Source organism: Anomaloglossus baeobatrachus, chromosome 10 (assembly GCF_048569485.1).
Source record: "Anomaloglossus baeobatrachus isolate aAnoBae1 chromosome 10, aAnoBae1.hap1, whole genome shotgun sequence".
NCBI lineage: Eukaryota > Metazoa > Chordata > Amphibia > Anura > Aromobatidae > Anomaloglossus > Anomaloglossus baeobatrachus.
This window is the reverse complement of record NC_134362.1, coordinates 197,674,095-197,695,189: the sequence shown is the minus strand read 5'-3', so window position 1 is coordinate 197,695,189 and position 21,095 is coordinate 197,674,095. Positions and strand designations below refer to the sequence as shown.

At 51.8% G+C, this 21,095-nt stretch overlaps 1 protein-coding gene across 2 annotated transcripts in view; it reads right to left on the bottom strand.

Annotated features, from left to right (window-relative positions):
• Positions 1-21,095, bottom strand: part of CEP89 (centrosomal protein 89) — a 221,722-nt gene that overhangs the window by 154,762 nt on the left and 45,865 nt on the right. For both annotated transcript variants that reach the window (XM_075326112.1, XM_075326113.1), the window contains exons 5-7: positions 18,487-18,583; positions 15,424-15,501; positions 12,927-13,163 (exon numbers count right to left, since the gene is read on the bottom strand). In XM_075326112.1, coding sequence (XP_075182227.1) covers positions 12,927-13,163; positions 15,424-15,501; positions 18,487-18,583 — 412 coding nt within the window. The remainder of the gene's footprint in view (positions 1-12,926; positions 13,164-15,423; positions 15,502-18,486; positions 18,584-21,095) is intronic.

Genomic DNA, 21,095 nt, shown 5'->3' with positions numbered 1-21,095 from the left:
GAAAAACTGCTCCCCACCCTGACAGACTCGCGTCTGTCGTGACCACCGCCCAGGACGGTGGTAGGAAGGATCTTCCCTGTGATAATGAGGTGGGAAGAAGCCACCACTGCAGAGAGTCTTTGGCCGTCTGGGAAAGGGAGACTTTCCTGTCCAGGGATGTTGACTTCCCGTCCCATTGGCGGAGAATGTCCCATTGAAGTGGGCGCAGATGAAACTGCGCAAACGGAACCGCCTCCATTGCCGCCACCATCTTCCCGAGGAAGTGCATGAGGCGTCTTAAGGAGTGCGACTGACTTTGAAGGAGAGCCTGCACCCCAGTCTGTAGTGACCTCTGCTTGTCCAGCGGAAGCTTCACTATCGCTGAGAGAGTATGAAACTCCATGCCAAGATACGTTAGTGATTGGGTCGGTGACAGATTTGACTTTGAGAAGTTGATGATCCACCCGAACGTCTGGAGAGTCTCCAGTGCAACATTCAGGCTGAGTTGGCATGCCTCCTGAGAGGGTGCCTTGACAAGTAGATCGTCCAAGTAAGGGATCACAGAGTGTCCCTGAGAGTGCAAGACTGCTACCACTGCCGCCATGACCTTGGTGAACACCCGTGGGGCTGTCGCCAGACCAAATGGCAGAGCTACGAACTGAAGATGGTCGTCTCCTATCACGAAGCGTAGAAAGCGTTGGTGCTCTGTAGCAATCGGCACGTGGAGATAAGCATCTTTGATGTCTATTGATGCTAGGAAATCTCCTTGAGACATTGAGGCAATGACTGAGCGGAGGGATTCCATCCGGAACCGCCTGGCGTTCACATGCTTGTTGAGCAGTTTTAGGTCCAGAACAGGACGGAATGAGCCGTCCTTTTTTGGCACCACAAAGAGATTGGAGTAAAAACCTTGTCCTTGTTCCTGAAGAGGAACAGGGACCACCACTCCTTCTGCTCTTAGAGAATTCACCGCCTGCAGAAGGGCATCTGCTCGGTCGGGATGTGGGGAAGTTCTGAAGAACCGAGGCGGAGGACGAGAACTGAACTCTATCCTGTACCCGTGAGACAAAGAAGGGAATTTTGTTACTTACCGTAAATTCCTTTTCTTCTAGCTCTTATTGGGAGACCCAGACGATTGGGTGTATAGCACTGCCTCCGGAGGCCACACAAAGCAATTACACTAAAAAGTGTAAGGCCCCTCCCCTTCTGGCTATACACCCCCAGTGGGATCACTGGCTCACCAGTTTTAGTGCAAAAGCAAGAAGGAGGAAAGCCAATAACTGGTTTAAACAAATTCACTCCGAGTAACATCGGAGAACTGAAAACCGTTCAACATGAACAACATGTGTACCCGCAAACAAACCAACAATCCCGAAGGACAACAGGGCGGGTGCTGGGTCTCCCAATAAGAGCTAGAAGAAAAGGAATTTACGGTAAGTAACAAAATTCCCTTCTTCTTCGGCGCTCTATTGGGAGACCCAGACGATTGGGACGTCCAAAAGCTGTCCCTGGGTGGGTAAAGAAATACCTCATGTTAGAGCTGCAAGACAGCCCTCCCCTACGGGGAGGCAACTGCCGCCTGCAGGACTCTTCTACCTAGGCTGGCGTCCGCCGAAGCATAGGTATGCACCTGATAATGTTTGGTGAAAGTGTGCCGACTCGACCAGGTAGCTGCCTGGCACACCTGTTGAGCCGTAGCCTGGTGTCGCAATGCCCAGGACGCACCCACGGCTCTGGTAGAATGGGCCTTCAGGGCTGATGGAACCTGAAGCCCCGCAGAACGGTAGGCTTCAAGAATTGGTTCTTTGATCCATCGAGCCAGGGTGGCCTTAGAAGCCTGCGACCCTTTGCGCTTACCAGCGACAAGGACAAAGAGTGCATCCGAACGGCGCAGGGGCGCTGTGCGGGAAATGTAGATTCTGAGTGCTCTCACCAGATCTAACAAATGTAAATCCTTCTCATACCGATGAACTGCATGAGGACAAAACGAAGGCAAAAAGATATCCTGATTAAGATGAAAAGAGGATACCACCTTCGGGAGAAACTCCTGAATGGGGCGCAGCACTACCTTGTCCTGGTGGAAGACCAGGAAGGGAGCCTTGGAAGACAACGCTGCTAGCTCAGACACTCTCCGAAGAGATGTGATCGCTACCAGAAAAGCCACTTTCTGTGAAAGTCTAGAAAGTGAAACCTCCTTCAGAGGCTCGAAGGGCGGCTTCTGGAGGGCAACTAGTACCCTGTTCAGATCCCATGGATCTAACGGCCGCTTGTACGGGGGAACTATATGGCAAACCCCCTGTAGGAACGTGCGCACCTTAGAAAGTCGTGCTAGACGCTTCTGAAAAAAGACGGATAGCGCCGAGACTTGCCCTTTAAGGGAGCCGAGCGACAAACCTTTTTCTAACCCAGATTGGAGGAAAGAAAGAAGGGTAGGTAATGCAAATGGCCAGGGAGACACTCTCTGAGCAGAGCACCAGGATAAGAATATCCTCCACGTTCTGTGGTAGATCTTAGCAGACGTGGGCTTCCTAGCCTGTCTCATGGTGGCAACGACCCCTTGGGATAAGCCTGAAGACGCTAGGATCCAGGACTCAATGGCCACGCAGTCAGGTTGAGGGCCGCAGAATTCCGATGGAAAAACGGCCCTTGGGACAGTAAGTCTGGTCGGTCTGGTAGTGCCCACGGTTGGCCGACCGTGAGATGCCACAGATCCGGATACCACGCCCTCCTCGGCCAGTCTGGAGCGACGAGTATGACGCGGCTGCAGTCGGATCTGATCTTGCGTAGCACTCTGGGCAAGAGTGCCAGAGGTGGAAACACATAAGGGAGCCGGAACTGCGACCAATCTTGCACTAGGGCGTCTGCTGCTAGAGCTCTTTGATCGCGAGACCGTGCCATGAATGTTGGGACCTTGTTGTTGTGCCGGGACGCCATTAGGTCGACGTCCGGCCTTCCCCATCGGCGACAGATTTCCTGAAACACGTCCGGGTGAAGGGACCATTCCCCTGCGTCCATGCCCTGGCGACTGAGGAAGTCTGCTTCCCAGTTTTCTACGCCGGGGATGTGAACTGCGGATATGGTGGAGGCCGTGGCTTCCACCCACATCATAATGCGCCGGACTTCCTGGAAGGCTTGCCGACTGCGAGTCCCTCCTTGGTGATTGATGTATGCCACCGCTGTGGAGTTGTCCGATTGAATTCGGATCTGCTTCCCTTCCAGCCACTGCTGGAAGGCTAGTAGGGCAAGAAACACTGCTCTGATTTCCAGAACATTGATCTGAAGGGTGGACTCCTGCTGAGTCCACGTACCCTGAGCCCTGTGGTGGAGAAACACTGCTCCCCACCCTGACAGACTCGCGTCTGTCGTGACCACCGCCCAGGACGGTGGTAGGAAGGATCTTCCCTGTGATAATGAGGTGGACAGGAGCCACCACTGCAGAGAGTCCTTGGCCGTCTGGGAAAGGAAGACTTTCCTGTCCAGGGATGTCGACTTCCCGTTCCATTGGCGGAGAATGTCCCATTGAAGTGGACGCAGATGAAACTGCGCAAACGGAACCGCCTCTATTGCCGCCACCATCTTCCCGAGGAAGTGCATGAGGCGTCTTAAGGAGTGCGACTGACTTTGAAGGAGAGCCTGCACCCCTGTCTGTAGTGACCGCTGCTTGCTCAGCGGAAGCTTCACTAATCGCTGAGCGAGTATGAAACTCCATGCCAAGATACGTTAGTGATTGGGTCGGTGACAGATTTGACTTTGGGAAGTTGATGATCCACCCGAACGCCTGGAGAGTCTCCAGTGCAAAATTCAGGCTGAGTTGGCATGCCTCCTGAGAGGGTGCCTTGACTAGTAGATCGTCCAAGTAAGGGATCACAGAGTGTCCGTGAGAGTGCAAGACTGCTACCACTGCTGCCATGATCTTGGTGAACACCCGGGGGGCTGTCGCCAGACCAAATGGCAGAGCCACGAACTGAAGATGTTCGTTTCCTATCACGAAGCGTAGAAAGCGTTGGTGTTCCGTAGCAATCGGCACGTGGAGATAAGCATCTTTGATGTCTATTGATGCTAGGAAATCTCCTTGGGACATTGAGGCAATGACTGAGCGGAGGGATTCCATCCGGAACCGCCTGGCGTTCACATGCTTGTTGAGCAGTTTTAGGTCCAGAACAGGACGGAAAGAGCCGTCCTTTTTTGGAACCACAAAGAGATTGGAGTAAAATCCTCGCCCCCGTTCTAGAGGGGGGACAGGGATCACGACTCCTTCTGCTCTTAGAGAGTCCACCGCCTGCAGCAGGGCATCTGCTCGGTTGGGGTGTGGGGAGGTTCTGAAGAACCGAAGTGGAGGCCGAGAACTGAACTCGATTCTGTACCCGCGAGACAAAATGTCTGTTACCCACCGGTCTTTGACTTGAGACAGCCAAATGTCGCAAAAGCGGGAGAGCCTGCCACCGACCGAGGATGCGGAGGGAGGAGGCCGAAAGTCATGAGGTAGCCGCCTTGGAAGCGGTTCCTCCATTTGCTTTCCTGGGGCGTGAGTGAGCCCGCCAGGAATCTGAGCTCCCTTGTCCTTTCTGAGTCCCTTTGGACGAGGAGAATTGGGGCTTGCCCGAGCCTCGAAAGGACCGAAACCTCGACTGCCACTTTTTCTGTTGAGGTTTACTTGCTCTGGGCTGTGGTAAGGAAGAGTCCTTACCCTTGGACTGTTTTATGATTTCAGCCAATGGCTCACCAAACAGTCTGTCTCTAGATAATGGCAAGCTGGTTAAGCATTTTTTGGAACCAGCATCTGCTTTCCAGTCCTTTAACCATAAGGCTCTGCGCAAAACCACAGAATTGGCGGCCGCCATAGAGGTACGGCTCGTAGATTCTAGGACAGCATTGATAGCATAAGTCGCAAACGCAGACATTTGCGAAGTTAGGGACGCCACCTGTGGCACTGCTGGATGTATGATAGCATCCACCTGTGCTAAACCAGCTGAAATAGCTTGGAGTGCCCACACGGCCGCGAATGCTGGAGCAAACGACGCGCCGATAGCTTCATAGACAGATTTCAACCAAAGGTCCATCTGTCTGTCGTTGGCATCTTTAAGTGAAGCGCCATCCTCTACTGCGACTATGGATCTAGCCGCAAGCTTGGAAATTGGGGGATCAACCTTTGGGCACTGGGTCCAGCGTTTGGCTACTTCAGAGGGAAAAGGATAACGGGTATCCTTAGAACGTTTAGAGAAACGCTTGTCTGGATGAGCGTCGTGCTTCTGGATTGATTCTCTGAAGTCAGAGTGGTCCAAAAAAGCACTTAATTTACGCTTGGGATACAGGAAATGGAACTTCTCCTGCTGTGCAGCTGCCTCCTATGCAGAAGGGGCTGGGGGAGAAATATCCAACAGTCTATTAATTGCCGATATAAGGTCATTAACCATGGCGTCACCATCAGGGGCATCCAGATTGAGAGGGGCCTCAGGATTAGAATCCTGATCACCGTCCTCAGTCTCATCACAGAGAGACTCTTCTCGCTGAGACCCTGAGCAGTGTGATGACGTGGAGGGTCTTTCCCAGCGAGCTCGCTTAGGCTGCCTGGGACTGTCATCTGAGTCAGAGACTTCAGCTTGTGATGCTTGAGACCCCCTTGAAGTACGGATTAGTTCCAACTGAGGGGGACCAGAGAGCATAGCCACAGCAGTGTCCATGGTCTGAGGAACTGGCCTGGCCTGCAAGGTCTCCAGGATTTTTTTCATAGCCTCAGACATTTTATCAGCAAACACTGCAAAGTCTGTCCCCGTCACCGGGGCAGGGTTCACAGGCGTCTCTGCCTGGGCTACCACCACAATAGGCTCTGGCTGACGAAGTGCCACTGGGACTGAACATTGCACACAATGTGAGTCATTGGAGCCTGCCGGTAGATCAGCCCCACATGCAGCACACACAGTGCACACAGCCCGTGCCTTGGCAGCCTTGCGTTTTGCGGATGACATGTTGCTGCCTCCTCAGAGCAGTACAGGGTGTCCAGCCAAGAAGCGACCTACAGTGCAACTATATATATATATATATATATATGGTACCAAGACAAAAGTACACTATATATCACTGAGGCACTAGTGGGGCCAGCACTACTGTGCAGCTTACCGCCCGCTTAGGAGCGGTGTGTGGTCGCCAGAAATCCCTCTAGTCTGGGTCTCCCAGAGCCTGCTGCCTCTCCCCAGCCAGATCGCATGTGTAATGGCTGCCGGCGTCCTTGTGGAGAGGGGGGGCGGGCCCTGGGCGTACACCGACGAAGAGCGGGAAGTCTGCTTCCCCTTGTGCCTAGTGAGAGGGCTGGAGCATGTAAATAAAGCTCCAGCCCTCGGCGCTGCCTATTGAACAGCGTCTCTCCCCTACCCTGATTGACAGGGTGGGGGCGGGAACGAAGCGGCGCTAGGCCGCAGAAGCCGGGGGCTAAAGTTAGAAGCGCCGCCGCCGTAAAAGCGCGGTCGGCGCAAAGCCCCCGGCGCACCACAAGTCGCAGCTGCGCCGCCGCTCCAGGAGCGGTCGGCGCAGTAGTTCCCAATACACAACGTCACTCAGCAAAGCTGCAGTGACCTAACCCCCAGCGTACAGCGCCACTGTCCCCGGCGCACTACAACGCTCAGCAAGCCCTGAGAGTGTCCGTGCCTGCCGGGGACACAGAGTACCTGACAGTTGCAGGGCCTTGTCCCTGAACGGCACTCCCGCTCCACATCCAGCAGGTTCTATGGGTCTGTGGATGGAGCCCGGCCCCAGGGCTTGGGGGCCGGCAAGATCCCACTTCCACAGAGCCCTCCAGGGGATGTGGAAGGAAAACAGCATGTGGGCTCCAGCCTCCGTACCAGCAATAGGTACCTCAACCTTACAAGCACCAACCGCGGGTGAGAAGGGAGCATGCTGGGGGCCCCATATGGGCCCTCTTTTCTTCCATCCGATAGAGCCAGCAGCTACTGCTGACTACAAACAGTGGAGCTATGCGTGGATGTCTGACCTCCTTCGCACAAAGCAGAAAACTGGTGAGCCAGTGATCCCACTGGGGGTGTATAGCCAGAAGGGGAGGGGCCTTACACTTTTTAGTGTAATTGCTTTGTGTGGCCTCCGGAGGCAGTGCTATACACCCAATCGTCTGGGTCTCCCAATAGAGCGCCGAAGAAATGTCTGTTACCCACCGGTCTTTGACCTGTGGCAGCCAAATGTCGCAAAAGCGGGAGAGCCTGCCACCGACCGAGGATGCGGAGGGAGGCGGCCGAAAGTCATGAGGCAGCCGCCTTGGAAGCGGTACCTCCGGTTGCTTTCTTGGGGCGTGAGTGAGCCCGCCAGGAATCAGAGCTCCTTTGCTCTTTCTGAGTCCCTTTGGACGAGGAGAATTGGGGCTTGCCCGAGCCTCGAAAGGACCGAAACTTTGACTGCCACTTCCTCTGTTGAGGTTTGCTTGATCTGGGCTGGGGTAAGGAAGAGTCCTTACCTTTGGACTGTTTAATGATTTCCGCCAATTGCTCACCAAACAGTCTGTCTCCAGATAATGGCAAGCTGGTTAAACATTTTTTAGAAGCAGAATCTGCTTTCCATTCTTTTAACCACAAGGCTCTGCGCAAAACTACAGAGTTGGCGGATGCCATTGCTGTACGGCTCGTAGAGTCCAGTACCGCATTAATAGCGTAGGTCGCAAACGCGGTCATTTGTGTAGTTAAGGACGCCACTTGCGGCACTGCTGGACGTATGAAAGAGTCCACCTGTGCCAAACCAGCTGAAATAGCTTGGAGCGCCCACACGGCCGCGAATGCTGGAGCAAACGACGCGCCAATAGCTTCATAGACAGATTTCAACCAAAGGTCCATCTGTCTGTCGATCTTTAAGTGAAGCCCCATCCTCCACTGCAACTATGGATCTAGCTGCAAGCCTGGATATTGGAGGGTCCACTTTTGGACACTGGGTCCAGCGTTTGACCACGTCAGGGGGAAAGGGATAACGTGTATCCTTAAGACGTTTGGAAAAACGCTTGTACGGATAAGCATGGTGTTTCTGGATTGATGCTCTGAAGTCAGAGTGGTCCAGAAAAGTGCTCAATTTACGCTTGGGATACAGGAAATGGAATTTCTCCTGCTGTGCAGCTGCCTCCTCTGCAGAAGGGGCTGGGGGAGAAATATCCAACAGCCTATTGATGGCCGCTATAAGGTCATTTACCATGGCGTCACCATCTGGCGTATCCAAATTGAGTGCGGTGTCAGGACTAGACTCCTGATCACCCACCTCTGTCTCATCATATAGAGACCCTTCTCGCTGAGACCCTGACCCGCGTGATGACGTGGAGGGTCTCTCCCAGCGAGCTCGCTTAGGCGGCCTGGGACTGTCATCGGAGTCAGAGCCCTCAGCCTGTGATGCCTGGGACCCCCTTGAAGTACGGATTAGTTCCAACTGAGGGGGACCGGGGAACATAGGCACAGCAGTGTCCATGGTCTGAGCAACTGGCCTGGACTGCAAGGTCTCCAGGATTTTTGTCATAGTCACAGACATTTTATCAGCAAAGACTGCAAATTCTGTCCCCGTCACCGGGGCAGGGTTCACAGGCGTCTCTGCCTGGGCTACCACCACCATAGGCTCTGGCTGACGAAGTGCCACTGGGACTGAACATTGCACACAATGAGAGTCGTTGGAGCCTGCTGGTAGATTAGCCCCACATGCTGTACAAGCAGTGTACACAGCCCGTGCCTTGGCACCCTTGCGTTTTGTGGATGACATGTTGTTGTCTTCCCAGAGCAATATAGGGTATACAGCCAAGAAGCGACCGTACAGTGCAGTATATATATATATATATCTGGTACAGGAAAAAGTACACCAATACACACTGTGGCACTAGTGGGGCCAGCACTAAAGTGCTGCTTACCGCCCGCTAAACGCGGGTGTGTGGTCGCCAGAAATCCCTAGTCTGGGTCTCCCAGAGCCTGTGTCCGTCCTCCAGCCAGACTGCATGCAGGAATGGCTGCCGGCGTCCTGTGGAGGGGGGGGCGGGCCCTGGGCGTGCCAGACCAAAAGCGGGAAACCTGCGTCCCACTGTGCCTAGTGAGAGGGCTGGAGCATGTAAATAAGGCTCCAGCCCTCGGCGCTGAGTAATCGTACAGCGTCTCTCCCCTTCCCTGATTGACAGGGAGGGGGCGGGAACGAAGCGGAGCTAGGCCGCAAAAGCCGGGGACTAAATTTATAAGCGCCGCCGCCGTAAAAGCGCGGTCGGCGCTAAGTCCCCGGCGCACTACAAGTCCCAGCCGCGCCGCCGCTCCGAGAGTGGCCGGCGCGGTAGTTCCCAGCACATGAAGTCACACAGCTAAGCTGCTGTGACTCAAACCCCAGCGTACAGCGCTACTGTCCCCGGCGCACTAACACACCCAGCAAGTCTGGTGTGTGCGTGCCCGCCTGTACGGGGACACAGAGTACCTGAAAGTTGCAGGGCCTTGTCCCTGAACGGTACACAGCTCCGTATCCATCAGGTTCACTGGGTCTGTGGATGGAGCCCGGCCTCAGGGCTTGGGGGCCGGTAAGATCCCACTTCCACAGAGCCCCTCAGGGGGATGGGGAAGGAAAGCAGCATGTGGGCTCCAGCCTCCGTATCCGCAATGGGTACCTCAACCTTACAAACCACAAGTGGGGTAAGAAGGGAGCATGCTGGGGGCCCTATATGGGCCCTCTTTTCTTCCATCCGACATAGTCAGCAGCTACTGCTGACTAAACAGTGGAGCTATGCGTGGATGTCTGACCTCCTTCGCACAAAGCAGAAAACTGGTGAGCCAGTGATCCCACTGGGGGTGTATAGCCAGAAGGGGAGGGGCCTTACACTTTTTAGTGTAATGCTTTGTGTGGCCTCCGGAGGCAGTGCTATACACCCAATCGTCTGGGTCTCCCAATGGAGCGCCGAAGAAATTAGCAATATGCACCCAGAACTGCTCATGGTTTTGCATATTGCACCTGACAGGTTCCCTTTAATTACAAAGATCTTTTTTTCCTCATTAGTAGAAGTGAATATCCCCCAGGGCAATCACCAGACTATTTCCATTCTATTCTAGAGATGTGCAGTGTTTCCCAATGGTCTTAAATGAAGGAAAACTCTATGAAATATCCTACACTGATCTCTGCACTGACACCTTAAAGGGGTTATCCGGCTTCTTTGACTTTTTTTTTTTTATTTCCCTATTGGGCTACATTGGGGCAGGTAAGTAGATAGAGACCACTTACCTGCCCCGCTGTCAGCCCCTCTCCCCCGGCTCAGAGCGGTCATGTGACCGCTCCTGCCGCGATTTTGCTGCTTCCAGTCTTTGCACGTCTACATGGGCAGGGCCATGTTGACATGCAAATGTGGAGCAGCATGTCACCTCCCTGCTGGGCGACTACAGTGCGAGGAGTCACCGCCCCCCTTCCCTGCACCCTCCCACACATTCCCCTGCACCTCCAGTAACCTCCCCCTGCACTGCTGTGGGGTCCGTGATTTGGGGGCGGGGCCTGGCGGCAGCTGCCGTAGTGTCAGCTCCAGCACCGGGCCCCCTGCCCAGGATCGCACATTCAAATGTACCGGCATCACAGATCACCGATGCCGGTACATTTGAATGTGCTGATGAGAAGTCACTGTCCCTCCCGCTGTCTGTGCGCTCTGCAGCACAGCGGTGACGTCACTACTGTGCTGAAAAGAGCACAGACAGCGGACGAACGTGCAGGAGCGGCGGGGACCGAGGACGGGTGAGTATGTACTCCACATGTGTTCCCGATGGGGATGGGGGGGTTGCAGAGCCATGTGTGTGCGTGTGCAGAGCCATGTGTGTGCGTGTACAGTGCAGAGCCATGCGTGTGCAGAGCCATGTGTACGGTGCAAAGCCATGTGTGTGCGTGTGCAGAGCCATGTGTGTGCGTGTACAGTGCAGAGCCATGCGTGTGCAGAGCCATGTGTACGGTGCAGAGCCATGTGTGTACGGTGCAGAGCCATGTGTACGGTGCAGAGCCATGTGTACGGTGCAGAGCCATGTGTACGGTGCAGAGCCATGCGTGTGCAGAGCCATGTGTACGGTGCAGAGCCATGTGTACGGTGCAGAGCCATGTGTACGGTGCAGAGCCATGCGTGTGCAGAGCCATGTGTACGGTGCAGAGCCATGTGTACGGTGCAGAGCCATGTGTACGGTGCAGAGCCATGTGTACGGTGCAGAGCCATGTGTACGGTGCAGAGCCATGTGTACGGTGCAGAGCCATGTGTGTACGGTGCAGAGCCATGTGTGTGCGTGTACAGTGCAGAGCCATGCGTGTGCAGAGCCATGTGTACGGTGCAAAGCCATGTGTACGGTGCAGAGCCATGTGTACGGTGCAGAGCCATGCGTGTGCAGAGCCATGTGTACGGTGCAGAGCCATGTGTGTGCGTGTACAGTGCAGAGCCATGCGTGTGCAGAGCCATGTGTACGGTGCAAAGCCATGTGTGTGCGTGTGCAGAGCCATGTGTGTGCGTGTACAGTGCAGAGCCATGCGTGTGCAGAGCCATGTGTACGGTGCAGAGCCATGTGTGTACGGTGCAGAGCCATGTGTACGGTGCAGAGCCATGTGTACGGTGCAGAGCCATGCGTGTGCAGAGCCATGTGTACGGTGCAGAGCCATGTGTGTACGGTGCAGAGCCATGTGTGTGCGTGTACAGTGCAGAGCCATGCGTGTGCAGAGCCATGTGTACGGTGCAGAGCCATGTGTGTACGGTGCAGAGCCATGTGTGTGCGTGTACAGTGCAGAGCCATGCGTGTGCAGAGCCATGTGTACGGTGTAAAGCCATGTGTGTGTGTGCAGAGCCATGTGTGTGCGTGTACAGTGCAGAGCCATGCGTGTGCAGAGCCATGTGTGTACGGTGCAGAGCCATGTGTACGGTGCAGAGCCATGTGTACGGTGCAGAGCCATGTGTACGGTGCAGAGCCATGCGTGTGCAGAGCCATGTGTACGGTGCAGAGCCATGTGTACGGTGCAGAGCCATGCGTGTGCAGAGCCATGTGTACGGTGCAGAGCCATGTGTGTACGGTGCAGAGCCATGTGTGTGCGTGTACAGTGCAGAGCCATGCGTGTGCAGAGCCATGTGTACGGTGCAAAGCCATGTGTGTGCGTGTGCAGAGCCATGTGTGTGCGTGTACAGTGCAGAGCCATGTGTGTGCAGAGCCATTTGTACGGTGCAGAGCCATGTGTGTACGGTGCAGAGCCATGTGTACGGTGCAGAGCCATGCGTGTGCAGAGCCATGTGTACGGTGCAAAGCCATGTGTGTGCGTGTGCAGAGCCATGTGTGTGCGTGTACAGTGCAGAGCCATGCGTGTGCAGAGCCATGTGTACGGTGCAGAGCCATGTGTGTACGGTGCAGAGCCATGTGTACGGTGCAGAGCCATGTGTACGGTGCAGAGCCATGCGTGTGCAGAGCCATGTGTACGGTGCAGAGCCATGTGTACGGTGCAGAGCCATGTGTACGGTGCAGAGCCATGCGTGTGCAGAGCCATGTGTACGGTGCAGAGCCATGTGTGTGCGTGTGCAGAGACATATGTGTGCGGTGCAGACCCCGATGTGAGGCTGTTATTTGCAATGCTGTAGTGATACCAGGTCAGGTGCTGGGGAAGAATATACTGACAGGGACTGTGTGTGCAGGGGGTGGGCAGAGGGTGCGGCTGGACACTGGGGTGGGGCTGGACACTGAGGCTGGGCGGTGACAGCTCTGACTGAGGTTTTGCACAGGAAGTGGTCATGTTTGCTGGATCTGAATGTAAACAAGAAGCTGCAGAGAATAAAGGTATAATTCAAGAGGAACAAAAGTTAGAAAACAGAAAATAACAATGTAGGTGTGATTTATATGACAATACAGCACAGATAAACTCAAAAATTTTTGTTAAGCTAATGTCGGACAACTCCTTTAATCCAAAGCGCTTAAAAAGTGAAGGTGTTATTTTATTGTTGCGCTCCTTACCTTCCGCATGGGAATTTTGTAACAATTCTTGAAGACTTCTCTTCTCGTTCTTCAGGTTCTTCATCTTCTCCCGCATGGCTTTTATCTGCTCTTTGAGCTGCTGCACTTGAGAGCGCAGCGCCAGGTTCCTGTCTGTCAGTTGCTGAGTTTCTGCCCGGAGCTGAACATCATTATCATCATCTTCTTCTTGATTTTGCCGTCTTTCGGAAGCCCTGTGATTTGCTTCCACGGATGAATCTGTATAAAATGTAGCAAGCAAAAATCTGTTATTGATGAAGGCCATAAATATCCTGAACTGTATGATAGCGACACACAAACAAATAAAATCTGAGGAGACCAGAGTTGATTCCTGGTCATAAATCATCAATCCACAGGATAAATGATAAATGTGTCACAATTCCTCTGTGCAGAGCATCTTGCACACTAGAAGATGCTCTGCTGTGCTTTCCTGGATTACAGACCTGGCAGTGACACGATTCCTCTGTGCAGAGCATCTTGCACACTAGGAGATGCTCTGCTGTGCTTTCCTGGATTACAGACCTGGCAGTGACATGATTCCTCTGTGCAGAGCATCTTGCACACTAGGAGATGCTCTGCTGTGCTTTCCTGGATTACAGACCTGGCAGTGACACGATTCCTCTGTGCAGAGCATCTTGCACACTAGGAGATGCTCTGCTGTGCTTTCCTGGATTACAGACCTGGCAGTGAGACGATTCCTCTGTGCAGAGCATCTTGCACACTAGGAGATGCTCTGCTGTGCTTTCCTGGATTACAGACCTGGCAGTGACATGATTCCTCTGTGCAGAGCATCTTGCACACTAGAAGATGCTCTGCTGTGCTTTCCTGGATTACAGACCTGGCAGTGACACGATTCCTCTGTGCAGAGCATCTTGCACTAGAAGATGCTCTGCTGTGCTTTCCTGGATTACAGACCTGGCAGTGACACGATTCCTCTGTGCAGAGCATCTTGCACTAGAAGATGCTCTGCTGTGTTTTCCTGGATCACAGACCTGGCAGTGACATGATTCCTCTGTGCAGAGCATCTTGCACACTAGAAGATGCTCTGCTGCGCTTTCCTGGATTACAGACCTGGTAGTGACACGATTCCTCTGTGCAGAGCATCTTGCACACTAGGAGATGCTCTGCTGTGTTTTCCTGGATTTCAGACCTGGCAGTGACACGATTCCTCTGTGCAGAGCATCTTGCACTAGAAGATGCTCTGCTGTGCTTTCCTGGATTACAGACCTGGCAGTGACACGATTCCTCTGTGCAGAGCATCTTGCACTAGAAGATGCTCTGCTGTGTTTTCCTGGATCACAGACCTGGCAGTGACATGATTCCTCTGTGCAGAGCATCTTGCACACTAGAAGATGCTCTGCTGCGCTTTCCTGGATTACAGACCTGGTAGTGACACGATTCCTCTGTGCAGAGCATCTTGCACACTAGGAGATGCTCTGCTGTGTTTTCCTGGATTACAGACCTGGCAGTGACACGATTCCTCTGTGCAGAGCATCTTGCACACTAGAAGATGCTCTGCTGCGCTTCCCTGAGTTACTTAGCTTGCATCTTGATTGACAGCTCAGGAGTACATGTTGGTGCTGATTTACCAGGTGTTCCTCCTTCCTGGTAATTGCTCTGCTTCTTTACTGAGCATGCTCGCCCAGAACCTTGCCAGTTGTATTCTCTGGTTCTGCAGTTGTGCTATTGGCTTGTGTCTCTGCTTTTCTTCTGATCTTTGTGTTCTGACCCCAGACCGTTATATGAGTTCTCTCTGCCCGCTCCCTGTTCCGGTCATAACCTCCTGCCTTTTGACCTCAGATTGTTACCTGACCACGTCTCTTCTTTCTCCCTAAACTTATTACGTGCTCTCCTGGATTTCTGACACTCGGATATTGCCCTGACTGTGCCTCTGTTTACTCCTTGTATCATACGTGCCCCCCCCCCCCTCCTAGTTACCAGACCCCGGCTTTCCTGACAACTCTTCCATCCATACTTCCCGTAAGTAGTGGCCAGCATCACAAAATGTATGGTCATGCGAGTTCTACCCCACTACATCGATTAAGCCCTCTGTATGAATGGAGCCATAGTGACCCTGTGGAAGGACTAGTCCAATCGCTGAATGGAGGTAAGGTGCTCACACAGGGGACTTTGGGATCGTTGAGGGTCTCAGCAGGCAGACCCTTCCCCAGCTAGCATGCATTAAATCAATTATCCTATTTTGTTTATGGAACAACCCCTTTAAAGGAAAAAGACCTTAACATTGTGGGTGGTAAGACGTCATTGACACGGCAGACACCTGTGTGCCACCGTGCAGCCTGCATGCACAAGTCCATACTAAACGGAACATACTTCGAGGCATAGGAATGCCATATAAAATCTATAGGTATCAGACTGGACTCAAGTGCTAAATACTGAAGCTTATATGTATTGTACACGCAGCTGCTCAGTAGCTATACGGAAAACAAAAATAAAAGAAATAATAAAACCTAAGAGTTACCTGATCTGGCCGCATGCGGAGACTGCTCTTTACTGTCCTCCGAATCAGGATGAAGAATTGGAGACTGAACCCTGCAATCTGCAAGACAACGCACAATTACTCATTATATACAGCATCAAAACATCCTGTATGTATGATATAATGTCATTGATTTACCAGTCGCTGGCCATGTATGCACAATCACTGGGTGGCCCAACAACTACCTGATCATAGGGCAAATTCTGTATTGCACAATGGCACAAAAAAAGAATAAAAACACCTGCTCCTCTACCTGGAGGTACTCCAATGTGGAACAAGTCATCCCAAATGCTGAGGTATGGGGCGGCCCCACATGGAGCAGTGCCTACAGAATAAAACTTTGTCATGTAGCTTATAGTTCCTCCCCCTGTATGACCTATAGGGAACGACGACGATGATGATGATGAATGTCCCCACCTATTGTACCATCACCCATTCCCTGTAGACTGTGAGCCCTCGCGGGCAGGGTCCTCTCTCCTCCTATACCAGTCTGTCTTGTACTGTTAATGATTGTTGTACGTATACCCTCTTTCACTGTAAAGCGCCATGGAATAAATGACGCTATAATAATAAATAATAATAATAATGATGATGAATGACGATGAATGATGATGATGACGATGAATGATGATGATGACGATGAATGATGGATGGATGATGACGATGAATGATGATGAATGATTATGATGACAATGAATGATGATGAATGATGATGGATGATGATGACGATGAATGATGACGATGAATGATGACGATGGATGATGATGATGGATAATGATGGATGATGACGATGAATGATGATGATGGATAATGATGGATGATGATGACGATGAATGATGATGATGATGATGACGGATAATGATGAATGATGATGGATAGTGATGGATGATGATGGATGAAGATGAATGATGATGATGATGATGAATGATGATGATGAATGATGATGATGACAATGGATGATGATGGATGATGATGACGATGAATGATGACGATGAATGATGACGATGGATGATGATGATGGATAATGATGATGGATAATGATGGATGATGACGATGAATGATGATGATGATGACGGATAATGATGGATGATGACGACGATGAATGATGATGATGATGATGACGGATAATGATGAATGATGATGGATAGTGATGGATGATGATGGATGATGATGAATGATGAATGATGATGATGGATGATGATGATGACAATGGATGATGATGGATGATGATGACGATGAATGATGACGGATGGATGATGACGATGAATGATGATGAATGATGATGATGACAATGAATGATGATGGATGATGATGACGATGAATGATGACGATGATGATGAATGATGGATGATGATGACGATGAATGATGACGGATAATGATGAATTATGATGGATAGTGATGGATGATGATGGATGAAGATGAATGATGATGATGATGATGATGAATGATAATGGATGATGGTGGATGATGATTGATGATGGATGAATGATGGATGATGAATGATGAATGTCCCCACCTATTGTACCATCACCCATTCCCTGTAGACTGTGACCTCTCTCCTCCTATACCAGTCTGTTATGTACTGTTAATGATTGTTGTACATATACCCTCTTTCACTGTAAAGCTCCATGGAATAAATGGCGCTATAATAATAAATAATAATAATAATAATAATAATGATGATGATGATGATGATGATGAATGATGATGAATGATGATGAATGATGATGATGAATGATGATGATGAATGATGATGATGAAGGATGATGAATGATGATGATGAATGATGATGATGAAGGATGATGATGAATGATGATGATGAATGATGAAGGATGATGATGAAGGATGATGGATGAAGGATGATGAAGGATGATGAAGGAGGATGAAGGAGGATGATGGAGGAGGATGATGGAGGAGGATGATGGAGGAGGATGATGGAGGAGGATGATGGAGGAGGATGGACGATGATGGACGATGAATAATGGATGATAAAAAGTAAAAAAAATCCTTGCTACAAGGTTAAACCACAGACTCATCTAATGACAAAGCTATACATCCTCTATATAGAAATAAATACTCTTTAAAACCCAGATTAATTTAATAAAAAAAAAAGGGGGGGGACTGTCCAGTCTTGAGAAGCTTCTCTTCTGCGGGAATGTTTATAAGGAGGACATGTTATTATGCAGGACACATAATTGCTAAAATGCTTCACGTATGAGAATTCTAAATACAAATGACAGAAGGATGGAAGATCTCGGACAATGAGGTCAGCAGGGACTTTTATCAGAATTATGGAGGATGAGGTTAGGGTTACATGTGTAACTTGTGCTTGGAGAGAGATATGAAACATTTGTATTGTATGTGAGATATGGATGTAGAGGTGTGTATTGTGCTGGGAAAAATAAAATCACAACACCACATGTGAGCGAAGTCTGACCGCACCCGTGATCTGCTTCTGAGATTTCAAGTACATAATCCTGCCAGAGCACAAGGCACACATTGGAAAGCCGGGACCAGGGGAGCTCCGGCCCCAGCAAAGAGCCAGGACCAGGGGAGCTCCGGCCCCAGCAAAGAGCCGGGACCAGGGGAGCTCTGGCCCCCGCAAAGAGTTGGGACCAAGGGGAGCTCCAGCACCCCATGAGAAACCAGAAGCAGGGAGCACAGGCCCCCTCAAGGAGCTGGTATCGGGAGGCCAGACACCCACAAAGATCCAGGACAAGGGGAGCTAAAGTCCCTTCAAGGAGGCGGGACAGGAGAGCTCAAGCCTCCGCGAAGAGCTGGGACCAAGGGAGCTCAGGCCTCCGCGAGAAGCCAGGGCGCACAGACCTCCACAAGTATCCGAGATCGGGGTGCACAGGATCCCAAGAGGAGTCGGGACAAGGGGCACAGAGCAATCAGCAAGTTATCACCTACTCTCACGATAGGTGTTAACCTGCTGCTGAGATGGGACATACTTTTTAAGTGACATATGTGGAAGCAGTAACATACAGCCCATTATGTGGGGTCCACAGCATCCACCATCAGTCCCCCTCCCGGAGCCATACCTTCTGTGGTGTTAAACTCTGTCTCCACCGGATGATTGCTGACTTCAGGAGACGATCGCTCACTTTCCACTTCTTGTCTGGTCACCGGCTGTGTCTTCTGGAAGGAAAGAAAAAAGTTCCCCCTTTTATTTCCCAATACACAGAGTGCAGTGTGCGTCCTAATGATTGGCCTTTCCATGCCAGGACCAAGTATACAATACAGACCAAAAGTTTGGACACACCGTCTCATTAAAGAAGGGAATTTTGTTTACTTACTGTAAATTCCTTTTCTTCTAGCTCCAATTGGGAGACCCAGACAATTGGGTGTATAGCTATGCCTCCGGAGGCCACACAAAGTATTACACTAAAAGTGTAAAGCCCCTCCCCTTCTGCCTATACACCCCCCGTGCATCACGGGCTCCTCAGTTTTGGTGCAAAAGCAGGAAGGAGGAAAAATTATAAATTGGTTTAAAGTAACTTCAATCCGAAGGAATTTTGGAGAACTGAAACCATTCAACATGAACAACATGTGTACCCAAAGAACAACAGCCCGAAGGGAACAGGGGCGGGTGCTGGGTCTCCCAATTGGAGCTAGAAGAAAATGAATTTACGGTAAGTAAACAAAATTCCCTTCTTCTTTGTCGCTCCATTGGGAGACCCAGACAATTGGGACGTCCAAAAGCAGTCCCTGGGTGGGTAAAATAATACCTCGTAATAGAGCCGTAAAACGGCCCCTACCTACAGGTGGGCAACCGCCGGCTGAAGGACTCGCCTACCTAGGCTGGCATCTGCCGAAGCATAGGTATGCACCTGATAGTGTTTCGTGAAAGTGTGCAGACTAGACCAGGTAGCCGCCTGACACACCTGCTGAGCCGTAGCCTGGTGCCGCAAAGCCCAGGACGCACCCACGGCCCTAGTAGAATGGGCCTTCAGCCCTGAGGGAACCGGAAGCCCCGACGATCGGTAAGTTTCGATAATTGGTTCCTTGATCCACCGAGCCAGGGTTGATTTGGAAGCCTGTGTCCGTTTACGCTGTCCAGCGACAAGGACAAAGAGTGCATCCGAGCGGCGCAGGGGCGCCGTACGGGAAATGTAGAGTCTGAGTGCTCTCACCAGATCTAACAAGTGCAAATCCTTTTCACATTGGTGAACTGGATGAGGACAAAAAGAGGGTAAGGAGATATCCTGATTGAGATGAAAGGGGGATACCACCTTAGGGAGAAATTCCGGAACCGGACGCAGAACCACCTTGTCCTGGTGAAACACCAGGAAAGGAGCTTTGTATGACAACGCTGCTAGCTCGGACACTCTCCGAAGTGAAGTGACTGCTACTAGAAAAACCACTTTCTGCGAAAGGCGTGAAAGAGAAATATCCTTCATTGGCTCGAACGGTGATTTCTGAAGAGCCATCAGCACCCTGTTCAGATCCCAGGGTTCTAGCGGACGCTTGTAAGGAGGGACTATGTGACAAACCCCCTGCAGGAACGTGCGTACCTGTGGAAGTCTGGCTAGGCGCTTCTGAAAAAATACAGAGAGCGCTGAAACCTGTCCCTTAAGAGAGCCGAGCGACAAACCCTTTTCCAGTCCGGAATGAAGGAAGGACAGAAAAGTGGGTAAGGCAAATGGCCAGGGAGAAAAACCCTGAGCAGAGCACCAAGATAGGAATATCCTCCACGACCTGTGGTAGATCTTGGCGGACGTTGGTTTCCTAGCCTGTCTCATAGTGGCAATGACCTCTTGAGATAACCCTGATGACGCTAGGATCCAGGACTCAATGGCCACACAGTCAGGTTGAGGGCCGCAGAATTCAGATGGAAAAACGGCCCTTGAGACAGCAAGTCTGGTCGGTCTGGCAGTGCCCACGGTTGGCCCACCGTGAGATGCCACAGATCCGGGTACCACGACCTCCTCGGCCAGTCTGGAGCGACGAGGATGGCGCGGCGGCAATCGGACCTGATCTTGCGTAACACTCTGGGCAACAGTGCCAGAGGAGGAAACACATAAGGGAGTTGAAACTGCGACCAATCCTGAACTAAGGCGTCTGCCGCCAGAGCTCTGTGATCTTGAGACCGCGCCATAAATGTCGGGACCTTGTTGTTGTGCCGGGACGCCATTAGGTCGACGTCCGGCATCCCCGAGCGGCAACAGATCTCCTGAAACACGTCCGGGTGAAGGGACTGTCTGAGTCCAAGTACCCTGAGCCCTGTGGTGGAGAAAAACCGCTCCCCACCCTGACAGGCTCGCGTCCGTCGTGACCACCGCCCAGGATGGGGGTAGGAAGGATTTCCCCTTCGACAGAGAAGTGGGGAGAAGCCACCACTGAAGGGAAGACTTGGCTGCCCGCGAAAGGGAGACGTTCCTGTCGAGGGACGTCGACTTCCTGTCCCATTTGCGGAGAATGTCCCATTGAAGAGGACGCAGATGAAACTGCGCAAAAGGGACTGCCTCCATTGCTGCTACCATCCCTAGGAAGTGCATGAGGCGCCTCAGGGGGTGTGACTGGCCTTGAAGGAGAGAGTGCACCCCTGTCTGTAGTGAACGCTGTTTGTCCAGCGGAAGTTTCACTATCGCTGAGAGGGTATGAAACTCCATGCCAAGATATGTCAGTGATTGGGCCGGTGTCAGATTTG